The sequence below is a fragment of the Poecilia formosa genome, unplaced genomic scaffold (genome assembly GCF_000485575.1).
Source record: "Poecilia formosa unplaced genomic scaffold, Poecilia_formosa-5.1.2 Scaffold465, whole genome shotgun sequence".
NCBI lineage: Eukaryota > Metazoa > Chordata > Actinopteri > Cyprinodontiformes > Poeciliidae > Poecilia > Poecilia formosa.
The window spans coordinates 294,039-320,264 of record NW_006800404.1 but is presented as its reverse complement, the minus strand read 5'-3'; the positions used below and the strand labels follow the sequence as shown (position 1 = coordinate 320,264).

The 26,226-nt window shown below is 40.1% G+C and overlaps 1 protein-coding gene across 5 annotated transcripts; it reads left to right on the top strand.

Annotated features, from left to right (window-relative positions):
* The first annotated feature begins 6 nt into the window (after positions 1-6).
* snphb (syntaphilin b) lies at positions 7-25,157 on the top strand. Of its 5 annotated transcripts, none has more exons than XM_007578056.2 (7): positions 7-216; positions 8,617-8,749; positions 12,411-12,566; positions 15,406-15,579; positions 16,009-16,113; positions 17,319-17,465; positions 17,583-25,157. In XM_007578056.2, exons 2-7 carry the CDS (start codon positions 8,700-8,702, stop codon positions 19,507-19,509), a joined length of 2,559 nt encoding a protein of 852 aa, XP_007578118.1. In that variant the 5' UTR covers positions 7-216; positions 8,617-8,699; the 3' UTR covers positions 19,510-25,157. The 5 variants fall into 5 exon arrangements, with proteins under 5 accessions (XP_007578118.1, XP_016519549.1, XP_016519552.1 ...); XM_016664062.1 differs by lacking the exon at positions 7-216 and adding an exon at positions 443-629; XM_016664063.1 differs by lacking the exon at positions 12,411-12,566.
* Positions 25,158-26,226: the final 1,069 nt, after the last annotated feature.

The following is a 26,226-nucleotide window of genomic DNA, read 5'->3' as shown; positions in this document are numbered from 1 at the left end:
ATCCATCCATCCATCCTTATTCCTTCCTTCCATCCAGCTCACCTCCTGCATCACCCCCTGGACCAACCCCTCCCTCCTCCGCCTCCCTCCGCCTCTGTTCGCCGGGCGTGTGAGCCAAGATCAGCGCTCTATCGGGCAGAGCTCAAACCACAAGAACCGAGGACATGGGAGCGTGAAAAGCGGAAAAAAAATCCATATGAGACATAAGGAGCACAGGTAAGGTCTGGTTAGTGCAGCCGTCAGGCCACTGGTGACTGCGACATACGTGTCGTTTTGAGGCGGAAGAGTGAAGACCGTGTTGTGCGTCAAGGACTAAAACTGTTCTAAGCAGAAAAGAATGAATGCATGGAGAGACTATGCAGGGAGTGTGTAGATCTCGATGGTTAATTCAGCTCTGAGTCAGGCCTCCGGTTTGCTTCTGCTCTGTTTATGTTGCTGCAGCTGATGGAAGCTGCGCACTGCGCTCCTGCGCCGGCAGATGTTTTGCTCACGCTGTGTGCCTGATTCAGCTCAACTCCTTACAGCCTTTACGTGCACACTCACTGCACCAAAACTGGAATTCCAACGATTTTTGCATCTAATTTCCTGTGGAACTATGATCGTCTAGGACAGTGTGCCCAGGACTCTGGGTAAGAGTCGTCCATGTTTGCTCGCAGCGAGTCGTGACAGGTTGCTTTGCGCTGCAGTTTGACCTTGCAGCATTTGTGTTTTTTGTTTTTTTGTTGTTTTTTTTTGTTGTTGTTTTTTTTTGTTTTGTTTTTGTTTGTTTGTTTTGTTTTGTTTTCTGATTGTGCCCCAACCTGATAAATGACAGGGATTTTTACTCTAGGTATGTTAAGGCGCGAAATATTTTTTCATGGTGAAAGGAATAACTCTGTTTCTATGCAAAACTGAGTCAATGATGACTGCTTCTTGTAAATGTGCATGGAATCAGCATAGTCTCACTCAACCACAGGGGTAAGTTAGGATGATTACCAAGAATATATCAATAATCTTTATGCAAAATCAAATAATGCATGAAGAGTTTTAAGGAGGGGGGGGTAGTTGTGGCTTTTTGTGTGTCTAGTTCAGCCTGTTTTATTATTTATTGGTTTGTTAGTTTTTATTAGTTATTATTAGTTAAATATAGTTTTGCTTTAGCTTGGTTTTTATGAGTAATTTTAGTAGTTTTGATTTTTTTTTCACACTTTCACCTTTTGAGTCCTGTACCTAAAAATTAACCAAAGTATTGCATTGTGATTAAATTGACTGGGTAATGATTATGCAACAGAAGATATCATTTTATCACTCTGGTATTTTCTCTCAACTTTTGCTGTCACCAGTCTTTGTTTGTTTTGTTTGTTTTAGCTAACTATGATAACCTTGGTTATAGCAAGTTTGAGTCTTGGGATTTTTTTCCCTCAGCATTCCAGTTAGTTTTCCTTCATCTCAGGGAATAACATAACAAGATAATGATCACAAACATACATAACATTAAGCATTTAAAAAGTCCTGACCTCAAAACTGCTGTGGAAAAGCTGACAAATCTTAAAATCTTGGCGGATTCCAAGAAAAATAACTAAATGTTGTAGATTATGGTTATGGCTATGATATGTATTTATTTGTACTTGGCAAGTAAAAGAACAATAGGCTTTTAATGCACTCTGAGTTTAAGAGTGCATTCACAACAGCCCAGTTTGATCCTCTTTAATCGAACTCCAGTCCGTTTACCTAGAAAGTCGGTTTGTTTGAGGAGGTGGGAATGCGTAATCTAACTCTGACATGGACCAAAAGAGTGAAGTCTGGTCCGGCTAAAAGCTTAGGTCTTGGTGCAGTTGAAGTGAATTTTGGTGCAGTTTGAATGCAGACCAATACCTTCTCCAAAAGCAGGAAGTGGACTATAGCGCAGGGCAATCTGGGGAAATGCAATCGCATGAATCTAGCACCAGAGGGAAAGATGGCTTGTGTATTTTTACTAAAGACAAAAAAGAAATCCTGTAACTGCTAAAATCTGATGCCACCCCCATTCTTTACATTTTGTGATGAATTAAGTTGTCAATGTCTTCTTCAGAGGTTTTCTGAAGGAGTCTGAGGTTTGAAACTTCAAAACAATCTTCTACTGTTTCTTGGATGGTTTTTGTTTTTTTTTTGGATTTGAAACAGTTGGTTTGATTAAAAGTTTTGTGTTTTTCCAGATGTCATACACAGCTGACTGACAGCTCACAGGATACTCATTCCGAGCAAGTTTTTGTTTGTCCTTCCGATTCTGTACTCAGTCCTTTGGGTTTGTTCTTAAATATTGCAACAATAAGACATTGTGCTTGGGGCCATGCCATATGCACCCTGATCTATTTATTAATCCAAATACAACTTGTTCAGCGACGCAACACAAGAGTGAGGAGATGAAAACCAGCCAGACCTCTCCCTCTGGTTTTTGGTTCCTCTTGTCCCTTGCAGCCTGCCCTCCTCATCAGCTGCAGACCCCCCCCACCCACCCCCTTGTCCCGTTTTCCAGCATTATCCGTCGGCCGCAGCTCTCCTTCTGCTCACGTTTCACACACGAGTGGAAAACTGACCGTCTCCATGGTGACTTGGCACTCATTGTAACCGCATGGTGTTTGGTAAGATGCACACATGGAGAGAAAACCTAATCATTCCATATTTCTATTAACTAAGTGAACACAAACAATCATAGTTAAGAAGTAAAATATGTAAGACTACAAAACATTTTCACAGGAATTTCATTTATTTAATCCTTGTAAATATCTTCAGTGTTGCTTGTGGTACAAATGACACTATTTGACACTATGTGCCACAGTCAGTTGGAGTTGTTTGCACTGTTTTTTAATTAGAGTTTGTGCTTCTAATCACAAAGGACAAGTCTTGGAACAACATTTATTTGAAAGCAAAGAACAGCTGCAGCATATGGTTTAGAATCACAGGACACCCAACCCTGCACGCACTCACACTATGAGTTACTGGTCTCTTTAAACTGCTCTAAGAGTCGTGTTTTGGGACTGTGGAATGTCCCAAAACTTTCCACAGTCCCAGTGCATGACTGGGAGAACATCCAGTCATGCACTGGGAGACTGCATGTCTCCCAGCCATGCACTGGGACAACATGCAATCTCTATGCAGAAAGACTCCAGAACCCAGAACCTTCTTGCTGGAAGCTAACCATGCTACCAGCTGTCCTTTGTGTAGGACAATGGTTCAAAACCTGCACACATGTCTACCTGCAGAAATCATGCAGTCATCATACTGTTTATGTAAAATCTACTTTTTTGAGCTTTACGTCCAACATACCTGGTCTGTTCCATTGATTCTTCCATGCATGTTTGAGAAATCCTCTATACTCCATGGAAACCATTCAGCTTTGCAAAACGCCTGGGTGGACCTAGCCCCGCCTTCCAGACAAAGCTCCTCCTTGGAGCTGCAGTTTCCAAGCTTCACAGCTTCCACATTACAGAGCAGCCTTCCCCTAGCTCCTTCAGACTAGTCAGCAACATTTAGCAAACACCTGGTGGAACTGCTGAGCTTATTATATGAGCTATTTCTCACTGAAACGCTGATAAAAATGTTGTGAAAGGGTTAACAGAGGAGCTTTATTGTGATGACTTCCTGGAGGCGGAGCTTCAGAAAGAGCAGGAGTTTTTAAAGAGACAGAGGCCCAATTTCAAGGTATTAAATTACAAAGTCAACACCTGATGGTAATACAGTTATTTGATTGTGCTATAAAATGGAACCATATGCCTGGAAAAGACACATTACTGCCCCTTTAAAGATGTGATTTGACTGCCTTGTCTCTAGAAACATCAACAGTCTCATTTGGAAAAGTGCTTTAGAAGCTCTGCTCACAGAACAGACAGCTCTATAAATCCAAGGCTCCTCCCAGTCAGCTTCTTGTAGATTTGCAGAGTGCCACAAATGAATGCAGTTCAGTCTCCTCCCACTTCTAATGTGATCATAAACATTGATTTTCTGGTTTGTAATAATGCTCCTTTGCTCCTCCTGGCTGTGAGTAAAACACTAGCATGCTTTTGTGGGCAGCAGCACTCAGGCATGATTTCTGTCAATGTAGCTTGACTCACTACTGACAAACCCTTAGTGTATTAGATATTTCAGGCTCCTGACCTGAATAAACTCACATTGAGCACCAGATAAGCCTAATGAGGGCTAAGTCTTGCTTGTTGAGAGAAAAACTCTGCAGGGACTTTTGTCAAGCAACTACTATTAAGATTAAAACCTCTGGTGAATGTGTCAGATACTTCCTAGATTGTGGTCGGTTGAACTGCATCAGACTTATTATGTTAATTGGGCTTTAGTGTGCTGCGGTGCTTGGCAAAAGTTTAGCTGAGCTGGGCAACACACACTGCAGCAGCAGCAGGGTGACTCTGCAGGACTGGCCTGATCTCTGTTTGCTTTAAAGGCCAAACGTCACATTTTAGGTTCCACAAGATGTACTAATGTTAGAAAAGGTTTTCAATTACTTTTTCATGCAATCAGGGTTTTTCACACATGCTAGTCTGGTAGACTTGGTTCAATTGGGGACCAAAATTACAACATTTGTGAAATTTTCAGCTGGTGCGGTTCACTTTCACACTACTGTGTCAAACCAACCAATCCTTTCCAAAAACTTGTCTCCCAAATTTTAGCATTTGTAGGATTTCTCTTTTGCTTTTGATAAAAGACCACAAGCCAATTCTGACACTATCATGAGACACGCACGTTTGTTTTGGTTGTATTTACCCAGAATGCCCTGTGCTACAGTCCTGCTTTTGGAGCGGTCTCTGGTACACTTAGCTTTCACATATGCATTCAGACCGTTTCCAGAGTTTACCTCAACCAAACCTAGACCTACATAGCTTTGTAGGCAGACCAGAGTTTGCTTTTTTGGTCTGCATCAGAGTTTGGTTGCGCTTTCACACCTCCCCACTTGAACTGAACTTTCGATTAAACAGACTAGACAGGACTAAGTTGGGCTGGTGTGAGTGCTCTCTAAGGGCTGCTCAGAGCATCTCCAAGTCTATCAAGAACTTAGTGGAAAGAGTCCACATTCTGTGTCTACTAGTGTGGTTTAGTCTGTGTTTTCCTATAGCACTCATTGCATATTACACCTTACGATTACCTTTACTGACATCTTGACATGTTCCAGCATGCAATGCTGAGCAAAAAAAAAAAAAAAACTGTTTTTTCTTGCTTTGCTTCCAACATCTAAACTGTTAAACATTAAATGAAATTATTCAAATAAAACTAGTTTAAGATGTTGACAGACCTACCCAGAGTCTTGACTTCAACCTAGCAGGTTTAGGATGAATTGGAGTGGAGAACATCACTGCCTGACCTCATAAATGTAGCTCTGGAGGAATGGTTAAAAACTTCTAAGTCCGTTGGTATTTGTATTTTTTGTGCGATCTGGAGTTTTTTGGGGGGTGTTTTTTGTAGACAGACTTGAGCTAATTTATTGTTGTTATTTGTACTGGGACATCAACAGTGGACCAAACATTGAAAATATTGGAGGTTGAGTCTGAAAACTATGGAATTTTAAATGGAAAATATTTAACTGTATTTTTTCTTAATCAAACATGAAAGATCTGTCAGCAAATAGATATTGTCTGCTGCAAGTTCTCAAGATGAGTAGCATCTTGCTATTCTCCTAGCTAATTAGAGAAGCTGAAAGTTGATCAGACTTCTTCAGGAATTTTCTGGCATCTATTTAACAAAACACAAAGTGTCACATGCAACAAACAGTCATGTTGCAACAGGCCAGCTCACTGATGGAGAAACTCACCCTATCATCCCCCCTCAGCATCATATTGACCTCTGCAGAACATCACATAAACACAAAACACACTCACAGCAATCACACAGTACACACATGTCCTGGGATATTAGACAGAAGACTCCCTGGCTCACCATGACCCTTCACCAGTCTGTCTGGCCTGTACGCTGTCAGTCATGAGTCGACCGCTGCAGTCTTCTCAGGCAGCTGAGCTCAGTTGTTGTTTTTCTGCATTTACATTGTGTTTTGTTGCCCTCTGAAACTCAGGTGTCAGTATTTTTATGCACTGATGCTGCTATTAATCCTGCTGGGTGTTGTGAAGGTCACACAAGGCTTAGAAGGCAAGCACACACTGCAGTGTTTCCTCTGCTGCAGAGACACTTAGCTTATCACACAATTCTTCATTCTGCATGCCGTCTTCTCTCCTTCGCTACACGTGCCATCTCTTCCCGCCATCACACTGGCTCTCGTCTCACCCGGTCCCTCCCAGTACTCTTCATTCTTTCACAGGTTGTCTCGTTCTCGTAACCTGCTCGGTACTTCCGCCGTGTCAGCACAGAAGCTGCTTGCGTGTCAGAATCTCTGAGGACGGGTACGTCATTACATAACCAGCCTAACTTAGTAAATCATGCAAGATGATGCGCTCTTCTCCTGTTTGATGTGTTGTGTCAGCAGCTGGATATGGAGAACAGGCTTTCTTTAGAAGACTCATTTACTTTAGACAAGAGGTTTAACTAAAGCTGGTCACTGAGGTCAAACAGTAAATGTAAATCCGTCCTTTCTCTGTTGACCCTTTGCAACACCACACTTAATCACACGAGGTGCCATGACAGACGTTGAAAGTCAGAGGGACGGAAGTATTGAACATTGCAACTGCAATTGTTCTCACAAATTATTTCTTCTCAAATAACCATGGCTACTTGTTCAAGTCAAACTAACTTGCCTGTGGAAGTAGCGTACCTATCGGGGTCTTATAGACAGCGGTGTTTACAAAAGTTGGGAATAGCTAGCTTAGAAGCTGAACAATATCACCTTCTTTCCAATGTGTTTGTTAATTTGATCAAATCTGACTGAATTCATGCCACATAATTTATACCACTGTGTCATTAACGGCGTCTCCCCTTACATCGGAACAGTCTTAAAAGCATGTAAGTCTAGATGCTTACCAGTGTTTTTCGTACATGCTAGGCTACATAATGGTGAGGCATTGCCTCTATGGTAACAGATGTCTTAAACGCAGAACTTCTCAGTAATGCAGTATTTTATTGCATCTTACTAATCTTACTTACTTTGGAAAGTATTTGGACATCAGTCTTGTTACCTTCTCAAAAGTGTTCACTGCAACACACCAAGGGCTGCCAGTGCTTACTATTGACAGCTGCTCTCCATTATTCCTCATCAAGTTTTCTGATAAAATGACAAGTTCAATTTGCATGCTTGTCTGTTTGTGTAGCCAAACACGCAAAACTGTGAAATCAACTAAATAAAAGTGTAAAGGGTCAATATCTGTTTATCCTGGCAGGGTCAGAGGTAGCAAACGCCCTGAACATGTTGTCAGTCTATCACAAGAAAACACAGAAACACACAAGGCAACCAAACACACATGCACACACTCACACTTAACGGCAATTAATGTCAAGCAATTAGCTCTACAGTCTCATTTTCGGACTGTGGGAGGCAAGTGGAGTTCCTGACAACCCAGACATATGGAACTTATTGCTGCAAGGCAACAGTGCAAGTGCATTGCTATGTAATTAATTTAAGACATGGATAATGCATCCATGATAATTTTCCATGTTTCCCATACATTGGACTTTTCATGCACTGATGAATCTGTGAGGCCTGAGATCATAGTTCACCACAATAAACTGTAGCAAAAAAGAAAAACAAAACGTATCATTTATCATTCTTTATATTTTAAAAATATATACCAAAACATCAACTGCCAGACTGTTTGAGCCAACATTTCATGTGTGACAGCTGTCCCACATGTTTGGGATAAGTTTTGTCATGTTTTTATAAAGTGAATTTCCGCTTTGGTCAGCGTCTTCACCTACAGAATGAAGACATGATTTGTGTATTGCTCCCAATTTTCAAGTGGCATGTCATTATTTACATTAAGTTGATGTAAAAGTGAAAAATAAACTGATGTTAAAAGACTTAAAATAAACCTAGAAATTAATGGTAAATACATTACATGTACTGGATTGAATGAAATATATGCTGTGCAAGTGATGAAAGGGGTGAGTGAGATTCTTTTAGTGAATCACAGCTGGCAGACAGAACAGCAGGAAATAGCTTGCAGTTAGTTACTCACATACACAAGCCTGGCTCTCAAGACCCAACCAAGTGGTGATGCATTATTGATGACAATAATCCGCTTCCATGTGCTTTCCCCTTTCTCTGTCTCAGCCTGCAAGCTCACATATTGGATGCTGACAGGATATTTCTGGCACAGCTGTGGCAGAAATATACAACATATTTGCACTTTAAAACCATGTTTGGTTTTAAAGTGCCATCAAGCGCAACTGCTACATTGAGCTGCCTTTTCTCTTCATTTATAAAGTCACATCTGTGCTTAAATTGGACTTGAGCTACAGATGCAGATGTCAGTTTCCATTGCATTTGACTTGAGAAAAGACAGACTAATGTTGACTGGGTGGTTCACCCATAAGGCTGAGAGATGATTGGTTGATTAACTTTGATGTCTAGTCTGTGATGATCCAGCTAATTGTCAAATTGAGTCAGCAATGCCAGCCTGCTTGCTGAAGTGCCCAGACCTAAACACAGGAGCTGTCAATGAAGCAGCTGTTGGTTGACCTTTGTTTCTTGATGCTTGCCTGTTCTTCCTTCAGCCTCCGAGTTCTTGGACTTAAGCTGAAAACAGGAGGCCGACAACAGACGAACCTTCAAGCCTAGCAAGAGGTTGTCTGACTCCATGTCTGCCCCTGCTCCAGCCAGTCGGAGGACGACATCAGGCTCTCGCCGGTAAGAAGTAAACAGGACTTTCAGCGTTCTTCTACACGCGTGTTGCTCAGTTCGAGGTAGATATTGTTCAGTGTTGAGGATTGGGGCTCATATTTTTTGATGAAACACTTTCATTTTGACCACTGACATAAGACAGCATATCAGATAGCCTATATGGTAGGTACCAGGTACCTACCATATAGGCTATTAGCTTCACATTGACTTTAACATCAAGGGTGGATGAATGAAATTGTAGAACATGATCTGGGTTTGTTGACACTTATTGTCATGAAGGTCTATTTATGATCTTGAGTTGCTGTAACAGTGGATGTCCCCTTTGGGATAAAATGTACATGGAATATCACATTGGAGGACTTTGCACACCAATCTTGTGTGGGCAATAGTTCTTTGCACAAGCCTCTTCAGACTCTGCCACTGTTGTTGGGCAGCTATGGACCAGTTTCCAAGGTAACAATCGGTTAGCAATCTCAAGCTCCACTAAGGTCTTCAAGAGTCACGGTTTACTTCTGAAACTTTTTGCCATATGGTCCCTACAGTTCAACTGAAATAGAACGTTCCATAGTGACTGACGTTAGAACATGTACATTTTTCCTATGTTATCTGAAAACATGAATTCAACTGTTTGGAAATGTCTCTGGGTGACAAAAACAAAGATTCAAGGCGTGGAAACTAAGTGAGTGTCACCTATTTCTCTAAATAAGATGATAGAGTTGTTTGCAAGTTAAGAGCTGGCTGATTAACTATTTTAAAATCCACTAACCACATGAAATTATACATTTTTACCCAAATTTATCTGACTTCTTCAGTGTTAAGTGTGCCACCTAAGCAAAAGAAAAAAAGAAAAACAAGTCCTCATAGTCTCTTTTGGAAACAAAAGCTGTCATCCATCTACAACAAAATGGATTGAGGAAAACAATCAAGCTTATGCATTAACTTGACATCTAGATTGGATGATATGACTTGATGGGTGTAAGCTTTTTGTGGCAAAAGGAGGAACCAATGGGTATGAGAAGAGTCCTTGCCAAGGCGCATGGAGAAAATGTAGATTCAACACAGAAAGCAGCAAAAGTATTTAATGAACTAAAGATATGTTAAAGAAAAAAGAAATGTAAAACTTCATGTAAAACATTTTTCACTTGTGGTTTCCTAAACCAAATTATCAGCTGGATCCGCTCTTAAAGTTTTGTCAGTTACTGCTTTTGTTTCATTCTGACGTATTTTATTTTTGGAGGGACTGGTGTTCATGTGATGGAGGAAGAGACATGAGGAAGACCAGGGACTTGCTGGATAAACAATTTATTCAGTCTTTCCTGGGATTTCCCCAGGATGAGCTGGGATGGGCTGGGATGGGATGGGATGGGATGGGATGGATGGATGGATGGATGGATGGATGGATGGATGGATGGATGGATGGATGGATGGATGGATGGATGAGTTTACCCTTTACTTTACTTAACTTAGTTCTGGTTTTACTCCAGTACATGAATATTGGCATCACAATGACTGAACAGAAAATAAGGGAATTTCGGACACAGCTAAATAAATAAATCTAGACTTGTGTGTTAAAAATTGTCATCAAGTCAAAGATGGACAAATCCTAAATATGACATATTTATTATATTTTATGGCAAAAACTCCCCTCCCATTTAATCTTTTTCTACACTGTTAATTTAATACATGTTTAGGGACAGGCTTCATCTTGTGTCATATCTCTGGCATCAAACAGTCTGCTGAGTCACTGCCCCATGTTCCAGCTGCCATGAATACCAGATCAGAGACAGCTGCATTTGGAATCATAAATCCAGTAATGAATCTGAAGGCACATCTCTACATCTACATCAGTGATATCCTGCGTTCAGATGTCTCCAAAGAGAACATCCCTGTAAATGATCCTGATAAAGTCTTAAAAAAAACACACCTGTCTCAGTCTGACACCTGTCTGTTAACTCCCTGAATCTCATTGAAAACATCCTTTTTCTGTGTTTGGTTCAAGTCCAGCTTAATGGCGATCTGCCATGTTATCCTATATTATGGTAATTGAAATGGTTTTTGTCAGTATAGAGTTTTAGCAACTCTTTCTGAATGGACCTCGGTTAAACGGGCAAATCGGATTGTTAATAACTTATCAGAAACAGTGGTATTCCATACAGTTGCTTATTTTTTTCAAATGTTCCTCATATGTTAGTTGGCAATTATTATCCAGTCATTCCTAAACATGGTGCCAGAACCAGGGATATATTTCAGAAGTGACTTACATTTTGTGTAAGTGATTTTCTTCTGTTTCTGTAGGGTTTGTATAGCTTTACTTACTTCTGTGTATCATAGGGGACATTTAGTGGCTTAAAGAGATTCCTATTTTACAACATTTGAGGTCACATGTAGAGCTTTAAACTCTTCTAATGGCTATTGCAGAAAACTCACTCAATGATCATTAGCACAGTGCCTCAAGATGACATGGAAGCTTGAGAGTTCCTAATTAGCATAATTCTTTCAACTTTATTCTTTAATCACTGCTGCAGTAATACTGAGGGAGAAATGAAGCACTGTGAATACTTTCTGGATGCACTGTATGTGTTTATTTTTTTTAACAATAAGTAAGTTAATGTTTGTGTGTAATTCTTTCGGGACATAGAAGAGTTTTGTGTAAGGTGTGAGATGGAGATGAGCTGAAGTGTCTGCACACCAAATGGATCCTAATGCAGTTGTGGTCAGACAATTTGTGGGTCAGTGGTGCATAAATATTCAAGCCAGTCCTGAACCCATCTGTCCATATTTCATGTTTCAGACAAACAAGTTGTGAAGTTATAGTGGCAATGTGGTCTGTCAGTTTGCTTATTTAAAAAAAAATGCATAATTGAATTTTGCCTTTACAAAAATGTGTCGCCTTTTTAGTGCCTGAGGGATCTGTGTCATCCAAATATAGAAATGGAAACTCCTGGGATCCAGGGAGAGTGGTGGTATTATTTTCTAAAACCAGAGTTTGTCCTACACGGGCCAGAAAAGACAAGGAAACAGGAACATGACTTACTGACTATATTGATTGTTGCACAAATTGACATTGCTTAATGGAAACAAAGCAATTTCAAAAAGTTTATTGTGCTAGGATAACCTGAAAGATTTTGCACTAGGATGAGGTGGTTTATTGAAGTAGGTGTATTTCACAAAACTGCAATAGAAACACTTTTTTGCATCACACAAGTCACGTGATCAACGTGACAGTACCGGATTGTACTGCTGACGAAAATGACAAAAAAACATAACAGGAAGTGGTAGGAGGATGATAGTTTGTTTTGTTTTTTGTTTTGTTTTTTTCAGACAATGAACAGCTGTTAATTTAGTGCCTTTTCTCTGTGGAACTGGGCCTTTGTGTGGTCATGTTCTGACCTGTCCCCTTTATTCTAACAGACTACTTAGAGAAAATAAGTTGGCTCGCATCTTTCTTACACAAACAAATGCGGAAAGTTTTTAGAACCTTTCCACATATAACTTAATACAGATGAACTGCATTAGTTAAGCTTAGGTTATTTCTTGTACATAAGCTCTGTCATCATTTTCCTCTCTGACAGGTGTTAAGATGTCTGCTTTTTACGGTCACGGTAATGAGCAGCAGCCTCAGTCTGAAGCCATGGTGTCCTCCTCTCTCATTTCTCCTCTTCCTCAGATTCAACCCTCTGAAGGCGCTGCAGCCCAAACGCCGCTTGCAGCAAATACTGGCGTCCTCGCCCGTGCCGGCGGCTTCCAAGCCGGCATCGGGATCGGGGACGAGTGCAGCCGCGGCCACTGCGCCGGTGGCCATTCCGGTGCCTGCGCCCCCTGCGTGAGACACTGTTGAATTGCAGTCTCAGCGAGCATGCTCCCCGGCTGTAGCTGCAGCTCTGACGCTCTAGCCACTAAAACCAGAAATGGAAAACAAAGGCAAATTTTTAAAAACTTTATTTTGCTGCTCTTGTTGAGCTTTTGTTCGAGCAAATAGATGAGGTAGACCTGCTTATACCTTACACTCTGCTGGTAAACGTGAACATGGAGTTCATATTGGAGGACCGGTGTTCTTGTGAGATCGTGTTTAGTGGCTATAGTGGAAGCAGCTGTGCTAGGAAAGCATACTGTGATCATGAGTGATCACTGGTTCACCACTCACTGCTTAGCCTGTGGATACATTTGAGACACTGGCTTCACTTCAAATGGGAAATATCTTATTGTTTAATTTTGTTGTTTTTCTTCTTGTATCTGATTTATCAAAAAGACTGAAGCCTTTTAAACTTTATCTCCATCATGTAGCAATAGCTTGCTGCTCATGCTGACATCTAATGCTCACCTTCACCTGACTGACCTGTCACAGGCACCGTCTGTAGATGAATAAACCAGACCAGAGACACTGATTCTCTGTGTATTGTGTCACTTCTTAGACTCATCCCCTGTTTTGAGCTGCTCCTGTCTGCCTGGTTCACCTTTCGTTAATGTCTGGGCTTGTTTGTCATATATTGATTTTCAAAGATCTGTTGAGCTGTCAATATCTGACCTCCTCCCTCGTTGTGTTGCACAGGACACGATGACACTACACAAGCAAAGCCAATATGTAGACATTTTGATGCTTTAGCCCAAAGAGCTTGAAATTATTTTCTTTTGTAAGCTAACAGTTAGCCACTTCTCCACAGTGAATCTGTCAGCTTTAAATCCATTTTGCTACTCATTGAAGTTGCCCATCTCTTTTGGGACTGGTAAACACCAGGTTACTTAATTTTGAGTTTCTTCTCCAAATTAAGGGTTTCAAGTTGATCCTATAGCAAGAAATCCAATTCATCCACCATTAACCTTGTATCTAGCTAGCTAGCTGTTTTCACCACTGCAAGATCAGCAAAAATAATTTAAAAGAGTTAATAAATAAAAACTGTTAGATAGCCCATGTTTAAGCATCAGTATATTTGTGAGAAATTATTAAATATAAACATAATCCTATTATTTTTGTTTAATCGTTAAATTAGTAGTTTAAATGTATGTGGGTGAGATTTTATGAGAGCTGTTGGAGGTTATTGAAAGAGTTTTACTTTCATAACATTCTAAAATTGTACTTTAAAAATAATAGAGGAAAAAACCCGTTTCCCTAAGTCATGGGTTCCCAACTGTGACCAACTAAAAAATAGGACCAGAGAGCACCGACAGTCTATTGATAACCTGGTGACGCCGTAAAATATGTGTAATTATTTCACTCTGTATATAATTATATGCTTTTTAAATGCATTTATGGTTTAGGACTAAAATGGTATTATTTACTTTCATCATTTAAGAAATTTAAATATTTTATGGAATAGTTTTGATACATTTATTTGTTTCATTGTACATTCACATTTGATATAATTTTTTTTTTCTATTTTGGCCCTCGACACCCTGACCCCTACTTTGGGAACTGCTGCCCTAAATGACAACTGGAAGCAAAGCAAAGACTGGAGCCTTGGGTTAGCTTGTAGTTACCGTGTCCTGTGTGTAAATTCCTCATGGCTGCTCTGAGTAGATCTGCTTGTCTCCTCTTCCACTTTTGGTGGTCAGTGACTGGGCAACAGTCATTAAAAAAAAAGTATGTTTTTCTTTAAAACCTCTCTATAATTATAGAACACAGATATGGAAGTTGCCCATCACAGAGCATTCTTCCTTTTTCCCGCCTGGGACGGATGTGCTTTTACATAAAAGGCTTTACTTTCTTGACAGAATCCAGAACTTCTGAACATCAGCATGTTTTTATATAAAAGCTGGAATCATGGGCAAACAGCTAGCAAAATCCTACTCATCCATAACAATTGGATGTAGAAGAATGAAAAAGGTTGACAATTTTTTCCTCTGTGTTTAAGTAAAAACAACAGGGGGGGAAAGGCAAAAAACATAGAGCCCTGCTTTCAGTCTTTTAACCTCTTGTTTTATATGTGTTGGTCTGACAGAGAGTGCAAACAAGAGATGACTGTCTACTACAGGTTAAATTTTTACCAGGAATATGCAAATATTGCTATTCCTACTAACTTTCAAGCTGTCTTTCATTATCCTGAAGCAGTTCCCTACTGCAGCATCCTTTGGCTATACTGTAAATTGTCTTATAGTTTCTGTTGTAGGAGTGATAGAAAGGTCTTAGTGATCAGCTCTACTGCATTTTTTGAAGCAAAAGATTTTCTTTGTATTGAAATAAAATAGGTTTTAGCCATGTTGTCATCATTTCTGTATCAGTATTACCTAGTGTTCATAACCTCTGCTGTTTAGAATCATTTGTGTGAAAACATATTTGGCATAAAGTGCTTCTGAATATCCAGGTTTTTACGAGCAAATGTTAGTTTTGTCATGACACTTGCTATGCTATCCCTCTAAGACGTCTCTGGCCATTCTTTTTCTCACTTTTAGATTGTGTTTTAATATCCACACTATTAGTTTATGTTTTCCGTCAGTGCAGCCCTACAGCAACAGATTGTCCAAATGCAGAGCCTTTCAGAAGGCATCATCACCTGGGTCAGTTCAGTGCTTGGTGATATTCATTGCAGCCACCACCTGAGAGCTTCTCCTGTCCCCTCAGGACAGGTGCAGTTTGCCTGCATGTGTTCACACACATCGCGTCATGCAGGTACGGTTTGCTGATCCGCCTTCTGCGGTTTAACACCTTCCTGTTTCTGCCTGCTCAGGTTTGACTACTGCAGGTTCATAGAGCTAGATTATGTCCCCATGGAGTCGGGCTACATGGTCTCAATGCGTCCCACTAAAGGCTATACATCGACCAAGTCGCCCACTAAAGGATACACCTCCACAAAGTCTCCGGATCGCCGCTCGACAAACTCTCCATCCACGCCACGTTCCCGGTCTGTGGAGAGTCCAAGTCTTGGTGTTTTTTGAGCATGGGAATGTTTTTGGTGTCTCACGATGTCTTACAGTCGGAGAAAAAAGCTGTCTGTGCACCAACTAGTTAGCTTGCTTTTGTTGGATTCTACTTTGCTTGTCTTTTTTTAAATCACTGAGCCCATTCCCTTCTTGATAATAATATTATCAATATCCAGAGAAGTGTGTGTTCACGTTCCTCTTGCAGGCTTATTTTCTGTTGATATCCACTTAAATGTCTGAGTGTTGTGATCTGTCAGTGTGTATGCTGCAGTGGCATGCTGGTGGCCACGAGTCAGTGCCTTGTATTTATGTGCATTTCCGTCTTTGTATGTGTAGTAGAACTGCTTATCAGTCCACTTGTGGTCTTTAGTTGCATGGTAAGAGGTAAAGAGTTGGTTCGTTCTTTCCAGGCGGCCTCCAGCTGCACCCAGTAATAGAGATCATGGCAATGCCTCCGTCAGCAGTGGCAGCAACTCAGGCTCGTGTAAAGGCAGTGACTGCAGCCCCACCAAAGGGTAAGAAGTTCTGAACAATAAGAGTGTTGCATAGATTTCACATTGCAAAGTCTATGCAATGTGAATGTGATAGTATTAACTCAAACCAGCATGATATTTTTGGAACCTACAAAATGAACTGCTATTTTTTTCTAAACGAAGACGCTAAAAGAATTGTCAGGTGTTAACTGCTTATTCCATTTAAACATATTCCTTTAACTACAGGAATCCCGACATTTCTTTCAAAGTTGTTTAAAAAGACACAATCAGCTTAATATTAGGATTCTAGTCTGTTATTTTTTTTTGTATTATAGTCAAGACATAACCTGAGACCAAATCGAGACCAAGACCAGCACCCTGCTCTGCATCACACAATGAAATGTGAAACGTTTTATTTGTTTAATTCCCTAAATATACTAACTATATAGGGTGATGTTAGTTTTTGCAGCTTGGTGTTTCCATGTTTTAGTGCCATAAAACATATGTGATATACTGCACACAGGTTGATAAATTAATGTGTAGCTATTGACTAAATCTCATTGTGTGAGGTCTGGGTAAAGAATTTTGGTACAGAGGCAGATTGCTTATGCTGGCTAGCTTGCTATAATTACTTACACTTAGGTTACCTTTCTCTGTGCTCCCTTTCTAAGTGACAAAAAAACATTGGTATGGTCCCCACCATCTGTAAAAGTAAAGGACTGTGGGATTTATAAGTCACTGTATGCTTTCTTCTGGATCTTGTTTTACAAATATATTCTTTATGAATTGTATTTCTGAAGATTTTGCAGACATCTTTTCTCACATCCAGATAACCAGAGCTGACTTTTGTTTTTTTTAACTGCAAGTGAAAAGAGGTGTGAATGGGTGGCAACGGTAACAAAAATCATACAATTAGCAATGAGTCATGTTATTGCTTAGATTTGAATCAAGGATGTTAAATAATTTGGACAGTATTCTGGCAATTTAGTGATAATTCCACAGTAATGATTGGTCTTGTCATTAATGTCCAAGACCGAGACAAGTCCAGGTGCTGGGAGAGTGTCAAAAAGTCTTGTGACCAAGACTGGTATAACAACCCTGATTTTAACTCATTTTTAAAACTTGCAGTAAATTTCAGGATTTCTGAGCTATCATACAGAGCCTGTCTTTTAAAACAAGCCAATCAACTTATTAATACTCAACTTGTGGCGGATCACTTATATTTTGTTATGTCTGCTATGTCCCAGACGTCAGAAGTACACCTCATGTACGGACAACCATGGTATTCGCCCTCCTCCCCCAGAGCAGTACCTCACGCCTCTCCAGCAGAAGGAAGTGTGTATCCGACACCTGCGAGCCAAGCTCAAAGAGACCATTAACACCCTGCAAGACAGGTGAGATACTGAGACCGAATTACAAAAACCTGGATAGAAACTGATGTTTAAAATGTCTTTCTGTATTCCACTTAGTTTTGATCATTCTGCCCTTCCTCTCACTTTTCAACCTTTTAGGGACACAGAGATCGATACACTGCGAAGTAAGCTTTACCGAATGCAGGAAGACTGGGTTGAGGAGGAGTGTCACCGCGTGGAGGCTCAGTTAGCCCTGAAGGAGGCCCGTCAGGAAATTCAGCAGCTCAAACATGCAGTGGACACAGTTCGTACCCGACTTAGTGATGCCGGTGGGCTCAGTGGAGACGTAGGGGTTCAAAAGTACTTCCAGGACATCAATACTCAGAATCACAAATTGGAGAACCTTTTGCTTAACATGGAGATAGCACAAGCCGGACTAGCCAAGGAAGGAGAAGCCATACCAGGCTGCAGGACCCGTGCTGGGGGCTCAGCCCCAGCATCTGTTTCTGGAGAAAGCCCTGGAGTTGTACCTAAGTTGCCAGTGGGAGGGAGGGGGTCTTGTTCTTGCGATGGCTCTCCAGCCCGTTCTCTGACTCGGAGCTCCACCTACACCAAGCTGAGCGACCAGGCACTGGGAGACCGCAATTGCAATGATGCAGACTTTCCTTGCCTCTCAGCTGACGGCACACAGGACAGCGGGTTTGTGTGCTGTGGAGAGAACAGCGTCCCCAGCCGGGCAGACCTCCTCCTGGAAGCCGCCTACCTCTCAGAGGAAACGGCATCTTTGCTGAACTCTTACACGCAGACCTTCTCCCACACTTTGCCTCATTCTGCCTCCCTCTCTCTGCCTCACACCTACTCCCATACCTTACCTCATTCTTTCCCTCACAACATGTCCCACTCCATGCCACACACGGTGCCTCACTCCTCCACCTATGAGAAACTCTGCACAGGCGAGCGGCTGGCTCCATTTCGTTGTAGTTTGGGTGGAGTGAGTTGCATGAGCCACCCCTGCCTGTCCCACCACCACCTGTACCTGCACCCCCTGAGGGAGGCAGGCATTCAGACTGAGAGCTGCCCCATCCCTGCAACAGCGGGATATCCCTCTGATCTGGATACTATTGCAGAGCAACGTACATTTCGCTCTCAGGCCTGCAGCCCCACCTCCACCTGGATGTCTGATGAGGGGGAAGAGGATCTGGACTCCATCACCACCACCACTTCAGTGACAACAGCGACCGTGATGAGCACAGCCACTGAGCCAATTCCAGTTTCCAAAACACCACTGGCTCCACCTCTTCCACGATCCGCTACTGTGGCATTTTCCATGGAGAGTCCTTCGTATCAGGCAAATGAGGAAGAGGAAAAGCAAGAAAGAGAAAAAAGAGAGAAGGCAGGAGAAAAGTTGGAAAACACTAAAGTCAGACAATCAGAAGAGGAGCAGCAGACAGTTCAAAGCTCAGTGGAAGGGACTGAGGTACTGCATGAAGAGGTAGAACAAAGAAAAGTCTGTGATTTAGCAGGAAGAATGCAGGGTGAACTTAATTTTGCAGGCTGCTGTGGAGAAGACAAGCAAGATGACCAGAGAGTGGAGGACAAGCAGCAAGAGGCCGGGATTGGAGAAAGATCCACAGAGGAAACGAGCCCTGTGATTACTCCAGAGTACACTAGACTGTCTCCTGGTGCACAAGAGCCTCAAACATCCCAACCTCCGAGGAGATCTGTCTCCCGTGAAGAGATAGCTGGTGTCACAGTGGTGGAAGTTCATGACGAGGATGATGACGAAGATAAGACTAATGAACAAGAGGCCACAGGGGTTGCTGTAGCAGAAGACGAGGACTCTGGGAAAATCCAAAAAAGCTACTGGAGTCGTCACTTCCTGATTGATCTGCTAGCGGTGGCCATCCCTGTGGTGCCGACGGTGGCGTGGCTGTGCCGTGGCCCGGTCCGTGGCGGCCAGCCTATGTATCACTTCGGTTCACTGCTGAGAGGCTGCTGCACTGTTGCACTGCACTCGCTGCGCAGGGGCGGTGGCCTGAGACATTACCCCGCAGGCGGGGGGGATCTTGGGGGCACACAAATATAACAGAATGACATCTTTCTGGTTCTTTACTGTGGTGTCACTTCTCCTGTGTGGTCTGTAGTGTGAGACCATTGCTTAAAGTGCAAGGACAGGAAGAGCAAGAACTTCTTGTTCCTCTGCTTTGGATGGTAATAAAGAATGGGAATGTTAGGAACAAGAGTTGGGCATCAAAGAGGAAGACCTTTGACCAATCAACTCTACTCTGTTTGACCCTGCAACATATTGTAAAAGCAAGAAAGACAATTACTTTTTCTTGCTTGGTCCTTGCTGTCGTTACCAAAATATCCATGTACTGGCTTGTGCTAGCTGAATGAGCTGCTTGAAATGAATGATCACTGCTTTGGAGTTGATTGTTTAATTTATTTTTGAATGTAGAGAAAATGTTCCTTGCCATGTCAGCTGTCAGTTATGACGTAATACGATGATCACATGTTGGTGAATGTGTACATAAATACTTTATATGTATGTGTAGGCGTGTATATGTAAAATTAAATTAGAACAAACTAAGGTAACGGTTGTTGACCAGTGGTAGTGGAAAAAAAATCCACTTTTATCCAAAGCTGCAGACACTTTTCACCGATAACTTCAAGAGGTAATAGATTGAATTTGTCTGCTGTGGAGAAAAAACATGGTAGACACAGAACTCAGGTATCTGCTCAGGGTAGAAACACAACCGATCCTGACAGGCGGCTTTGCACCGTGGTATGTTAAATGAACTTCAGTCAAAAGCAGTTTATTCTTACTGGCTCCCTCTCTTTAAACTGGCAGTGAAGATATGTATGATGAAAATGTAGTCTTTGATATCCAAGCTGTCTGTAACCTCCGTATGGCTTGTTGACTGCAGCATAAGAAATTTGCAGAGCGCAGACTTCATGGAAAGGCCTGGCTATTACAGTTCAGATGTTTATAAACAGCCTCTTTAGTGTCCACTGAAAACACAAAAGGTTTAGATCGGCTAGAACAGGAAGAAAACACTTCACTTTTCTTTCACTTCCTGACACAAGTCTAGATGAAGATCAAGGGTTGTTCTGAATTAAATGACTGCTTTAGAAGTTAATGGTTCCCTCTACTGGCCAGAAGTAGAAGTGAATAAATTCAAAGATATGACATTTATTCTTTAGATGAACTTTATTCCTTTTCTAAAGGTTTTCTTAATGACAACTTTAGTAATGGTAAATTATAATATTATTCAGTGGAAAGGAACTTGGATTATGTTGTTCTTTTACCTTTATCCAATGTGGTGCTCAGCTGAAATGTTTCCATTTTCAGGGGAGTAAAAAATTCTAGGTGAAAGGAGACGTGACTACCTTTAGCTCCAGCAATGGACAAGACATAACGGTGAATGGAGGTCAACGCATTTAGAGTAGAATTGGTCAGGCATTTTTTAAAATAGAAATTTAAATCATTAAGAGCACATGACAGTGAGGTCATGCGCTAATTAATGATTGCAGAGTTATAAAGAATATAGATTATTTGTGATTTTATTAACCTAAAATCTTACATGATCCTCTCTGAGCATTTATTTCTTATAATTAAATGTATTTTCTGTGACGGTCAGTCGTTTGTCTGGATTTCCCATCTGTTAACTGATGGAAGATAATCCAGTGAATTTAGCTGTAATCCAGTTTCATGTTAAACATACCTGTTGGAGTTAATCTGGCTCTGATTAGGTGCAGCAGTGCAACAAGTCATCCAGATGTGTCTTAGTTTCACAGGGACACGTACCTCGCTGTGTAATTATTTAAACAAACATAAAAGAAGAAAGTTAGCCTAGCTTTAAACACTTCAAAAATACGCCTCAGTACATAAAAACAGACCACTTCACAGTAGCTTCCACCGTCATGGTGGAAGTTCAGACAGAAGTAATGATAACCTATGAACAATGTTAGCCATTACTTTGGCTAACATTCAGTCTTTTTTTTTTTTTACAGCAAACAACCTGTGCAGGTTTTCCTGTTAGTTTTCTCTACATGTGGTAGGCTGCATCCTATTCCCTTGTTTGCTCTGTAGTTTATTTGTTGTGTTCTTTTCAGTCCGACCCTTCTTCTGCAATCTGCTTCTGGAATCGACACTGATCTGCTTTCTCGCAGATTGCTGATTGTGTTTCTACCCTGAGATTGTTTTCATTAGACTCACCTGTTTATTTTCACTGTATCACTTGTGTGCTAAGTGTCCTTCAGCGATTTAATAATGCCTTCCCCTCCTGCCCCTCCAGATGTTTACCCTGTCCATTAATTTCTTGCCATTACATAATTAGTCCACAGACAACACATTCAACGCTCATGATATCCTTACACCTGCTCTGAATCGTCCTTTAGCTATTCTTACCCTTCTAACTAAGGGTTAGAATAGCTAACTTAGCTATCTTGAATATCTCTGAAAGAACACTAAATAAATCAAAGTTGGGTTTTTTTTGGTGAGAATTCATGAAATGTTATGGAAAATTCAGTGTGTAAATTTTGTACATTGAGAAATATATTGCTCTTAGACTATTCCTCCCTAATTTGTGCCTTTTCATTTGCCAAATTCACAACGGTGTCTGGGGAATGATGTGGGCCTGGAATATTTTCTATACACAGTTACCTATATAGCTGTTTAGTGTACCGCTGGCAGAGTCAGAACTCTTTAGTCATACAGTGAAGTCATGATCAAATGTCTGTAGATACTCACTATCTCAGTTTGACACCATCGGTAGATCTGAGTGAAGTGAGTTGTGCTCAGTCTGTGATCTGTGCTGTATATTTCTGCTAACCCTGATGCTCTTGTGCTGTAGCTAGTCTTTAACTGTCGATATGTATTCTCAAGTCCATCGTACACAAATTAGTCCATCACAAAAACAAACTGTGTGTCTAAAATTGTCTTGCAAAGACATTCTAGAAATCTGTTAGGGCAAACTCACTTACTTTTTCAAAATGTGTTGTTTGGTTCCAGTTGCATTCAGCTGAATTTTATTTTCTGTGTATCTGTTATCAGGCTGACGTTGGTGTTTGCTGATGTCAAAACTCAAGAAGCATATAACAGATTGATGGTTAAGTACCACTAAGGTAAAGCATTTTTCACTTAGCATTCAAGATACTGACAAAATACATTCTGTAAATATTTAAAAGAAATAACTACATTTAAGACTATATTTTATTACATCCACAAATTTCAATGCCTTTTTTTTCTTTTTTTTCTTTCTTTTATTTGACAAACCAACATAAAATGAAGCATAATTTTGAAATGGGGGGAAAAGCATAGCTTTCTAGTTTTTAATTTCTTTTTAACAATCTGTTTTGGTGAACCAAAACAAATTATTTTTTAGCTACTATTTTTGCCCATTCTTAAGAAATAGCTCATGTTCAATAATAAAGAGTCGAAAGTGTCCAGACTACATGTACTTTCAATCATCAAATTGAAAGTATATATAAAACATGTTAACTCACAGCACGCTATCAGTTACAAAATAACCACATAAAAAAACTAACATGCAGGCCCAAGATAATTTTTTGGAGATGAAAAGTTCCAACAAAAATGCCATATAACTCTAAGGGCTATAGAGGCTGCAAAGAGCAAAATGACAGAGAAAGGAACAATACAACATCACACTGTGTAGTAATATTCAGAGAGATGGAACATCCATGAATGACTTCATAAAATGATATAGGCAAATACGTTTATGATAAAAACATAAAATGGAAAGTAAGAAAATGTCAAACTTCTTAAAAGACAGAAATCACAGAGTTTGCGTTTTAGGATGACTGTGTCATAATTCAGTCTGTGCTGCTCGTCTTCCTCAGATGAAGGTTCTGCTGGCCTTTTTACTTCTGTATTCTGGTATAAATGTGTCTCCACTGAAAGTGAATCTAAATGTTTCTGTTAGATGTCAGAGTCAAACGCAAGAATCCTCTGGAACCACCAACACGTGAATACGCAATGTCCTTCTCTTTTTTAAGTTTTTACTGCCATATATTGCACTATTATTCACTTTATATGTTTTAAGGACTTACTTGAAGTCGACTGTAAATGTATCTGTACCAACTGTTGTTTCATCACTGATTATTTTTGATGCTCTGTTAGGTCCATAAGGGTTGGTAGTGGTACACTTCTTAATGGAAAATGGAAAATCAGATATTTAATGTTGATCATTTTTGTATGATAAAAACTGTAATTTATCATCCTTTAATCCTTAAAATGAGCTGCTCTTAACTAAAGTGAAACCTCCAAACCGATGCTTATTGCTATAATCTGACTGGTAAAGAAATTACAACAATCATGAGTTTATGTTTGGGGTAACCATGGAAACTCTTGTCTATTGTTGTTTCATAGAAGGTTCTAGAGAAAGAACATGTCCTCTGTTGTTTCTCTGTGTTGAAATGTAGATTTGATCCCTTGTCTGACTGTATGAAGGGAAATTAAGAGGCAGAAACCATGTTTTTAAATAAAGCCATATGCTGTAGAGCTGTCAGGGTGAAAGTGTGGGAATGTGAGAGTCAGCCTCTCTTCTGCAAAGTAATGTAAAAAAAAGAAAAAGACAAAAAAACACAATACCAGAGTTATGTGAAGCAATCCTACAGTATCTTGTAGTTTGCTTTCACATTGTTACTAACCACAGGCTGCTGTGACTAACAGGGTAATAAAGCAAAGAAAGTTTGAAGTTGTCATCTGTAGAGACTTAATGCAGTTTACTAGGAACATCCTGAGAAATGAGAACAAAGAAAAGTCAATATATCGCATTAAGTTCAGACTTATATATTTTCATATTCAGCACACAGACTCAAATTTTTACTTCTATTTATTTTGACAATTATGTATTTCAGCTAATTAAATCTTACAGTTTAGGGTTTTTTGTTTTTCTTCAGAAAATCTAATACAGAAATACGCTGGACCCCCGCTTAATCAAAGTTCAGTTTTTGCATATTTTTAAAAATATTTTGCAAAAGATTTGCCTATGCTTGGGCTTTTTTGTGGAGGGTATCAAAAATAAACAAAGATACTTTGGCGCAATGCAACTTGACACCCTACTGGCTGGAGTTTGCAAAATAGTCAATCTAGAAACTCCAATCATTTTCCTCAGAGCTGATTGGCTACACCCCCAAGTAATGGAGGACCATTGATGCTAGCTTCTGCAGACATGCTAAAATGGTTTCCACTGTGCACATTGATGCATATTTAGATGTATTTATTTGGCTATTACAATATACACTAAGTTATTCTACAGGAGGTCTAAACCTTTTGTTTCAGTGGATCTGAGCTACTCCAGGGCAGCTTCTGGGGTCCACTGCATAAATATCGACACTAGCATGTCTGTGAGTTGTGTTTCTTGAAACACCAATTCCACTTTGTAATTCTTCCTCAAACTCTTTAACAAGTTTGGCTTCACAATCCTGCTGAGGCTGCAATTTTTCTTTTTGCTTTTTTCGACCAAACTTTTTTTTTTCTTCCAACCAACTTTCTATTCACATGCAAACATTGCTGCAACACTGTTAGCTGTCAACAAGGCAACAGGCAGTCTTGGCTATGGTTACAACTGTATCAACTGTACCAACATTTCTGTATTAAAGACCTTAGTAAGATGGTCTTATGCAATTACTGGAGAAACTGACATTTGGGTTTTTATCAGCTGTAAGCCATAACCATCAACATTGACATAAATAAATGCTTGAAACATATCACCCCGTTACTAAGTGAATCCGTTTGATATCAGAGTTTCCCTTTTTGAAGTGAATTATTGAATTAAATAATTAGATGATATTATCCAATAATTAATAATTTGATAATGTCATCCAATTATTTGGATTATATTCTCATTTACTGACATGCACATGTAGTTAAGGTCACATGTTTCTATCCAGTCAGGCTTGTTGTACAGAATCTCCCTGCTTTCGAAACAGAAATGATTTTGCAATATTGGCCTGTAAAGTTCACATCTTAAAGTCCACATTTTATAAAGTTTTATTAATTGATTATGATATGGGAATATCTCTTACTGATGTTCCCAGTTTTCATTGTTAACAGGTACAACTTATTTTTCTGACGCATTGGATATACATTTTGGTTTTGCATTATAAAACAGTTTCACCTGAGGTTAATTCAAATTGACAAGATTGTTGCACATACCTATTGAGGAAAATGTGTCTTTCTTTCTTGAGAGTTGCCATCCAGTTGAAGGGGATTATTTCAATGAATCAAAAAGTGAGCAGGGGAAATTATTTGTTAGAAGCAAATACATTATGTCAAAATGTTTTTGGTTGGGCTGGACGTTAAGCGACATCCAATCAAAAATGACCACAGTTGTGAAGGGTATCCAGATAAAAGCTCCTTTTTTTTCAACCTCAGATCTCCTCCAGGGGGCGCCACTGATCACTTCCTGTAGGCGGCTCCTCACTTTGATGAACTCTGGTTCATCACAGTTGGGCCAAGATAAAAATTGTCTTCTGCCATTTTAAAATAGTTTCAAAATGTTGCTGATATAAAGCAGATATCATTAAGAGTCTTTAACGTATCATCTTATTTCAACAATATCGTTATATTTGCTCATGCATATTTATTTGCTGAAAAAGTAATACAGAAACTATGGAAAGCAACTTTTAGTGCCCCTGAAAAAGCTGAACATCTGTAGAATGAGTTTGTTATTTGCTATAACATTTATGACATTTAAATTAATAGAAGTCAAGAAGAATCTTAAAACTTTTTTGATGTCTATTGGATATGAAATAACAGTTAAAAAAAAAAAAAAAC

Bases quoted from the DNA above. Each gene is read 5' to 3' on its own strand.
- snphb (XM_007578056.2), top strand. From the start codon at position 8,700: ATGTCTGCCCCTGCTCCAGCCAGTCGGAGGACGACATCAGGCTCTCGC. The intron at 15,580-16,008 runs GTCTGTGGAGAG...CGTTCTTTCCAG, and splicing joins CCATCCACGCCACGTTCCCG to GCGGCCTCCAGCTGCACCCA. The intron at 17,466-17,582 runs GTGAGATACTGA...TCAACCTTTTAG, and splicing joins ATTAACACCCTGCAAGACAG to GGACACAGAGATCGATACAC.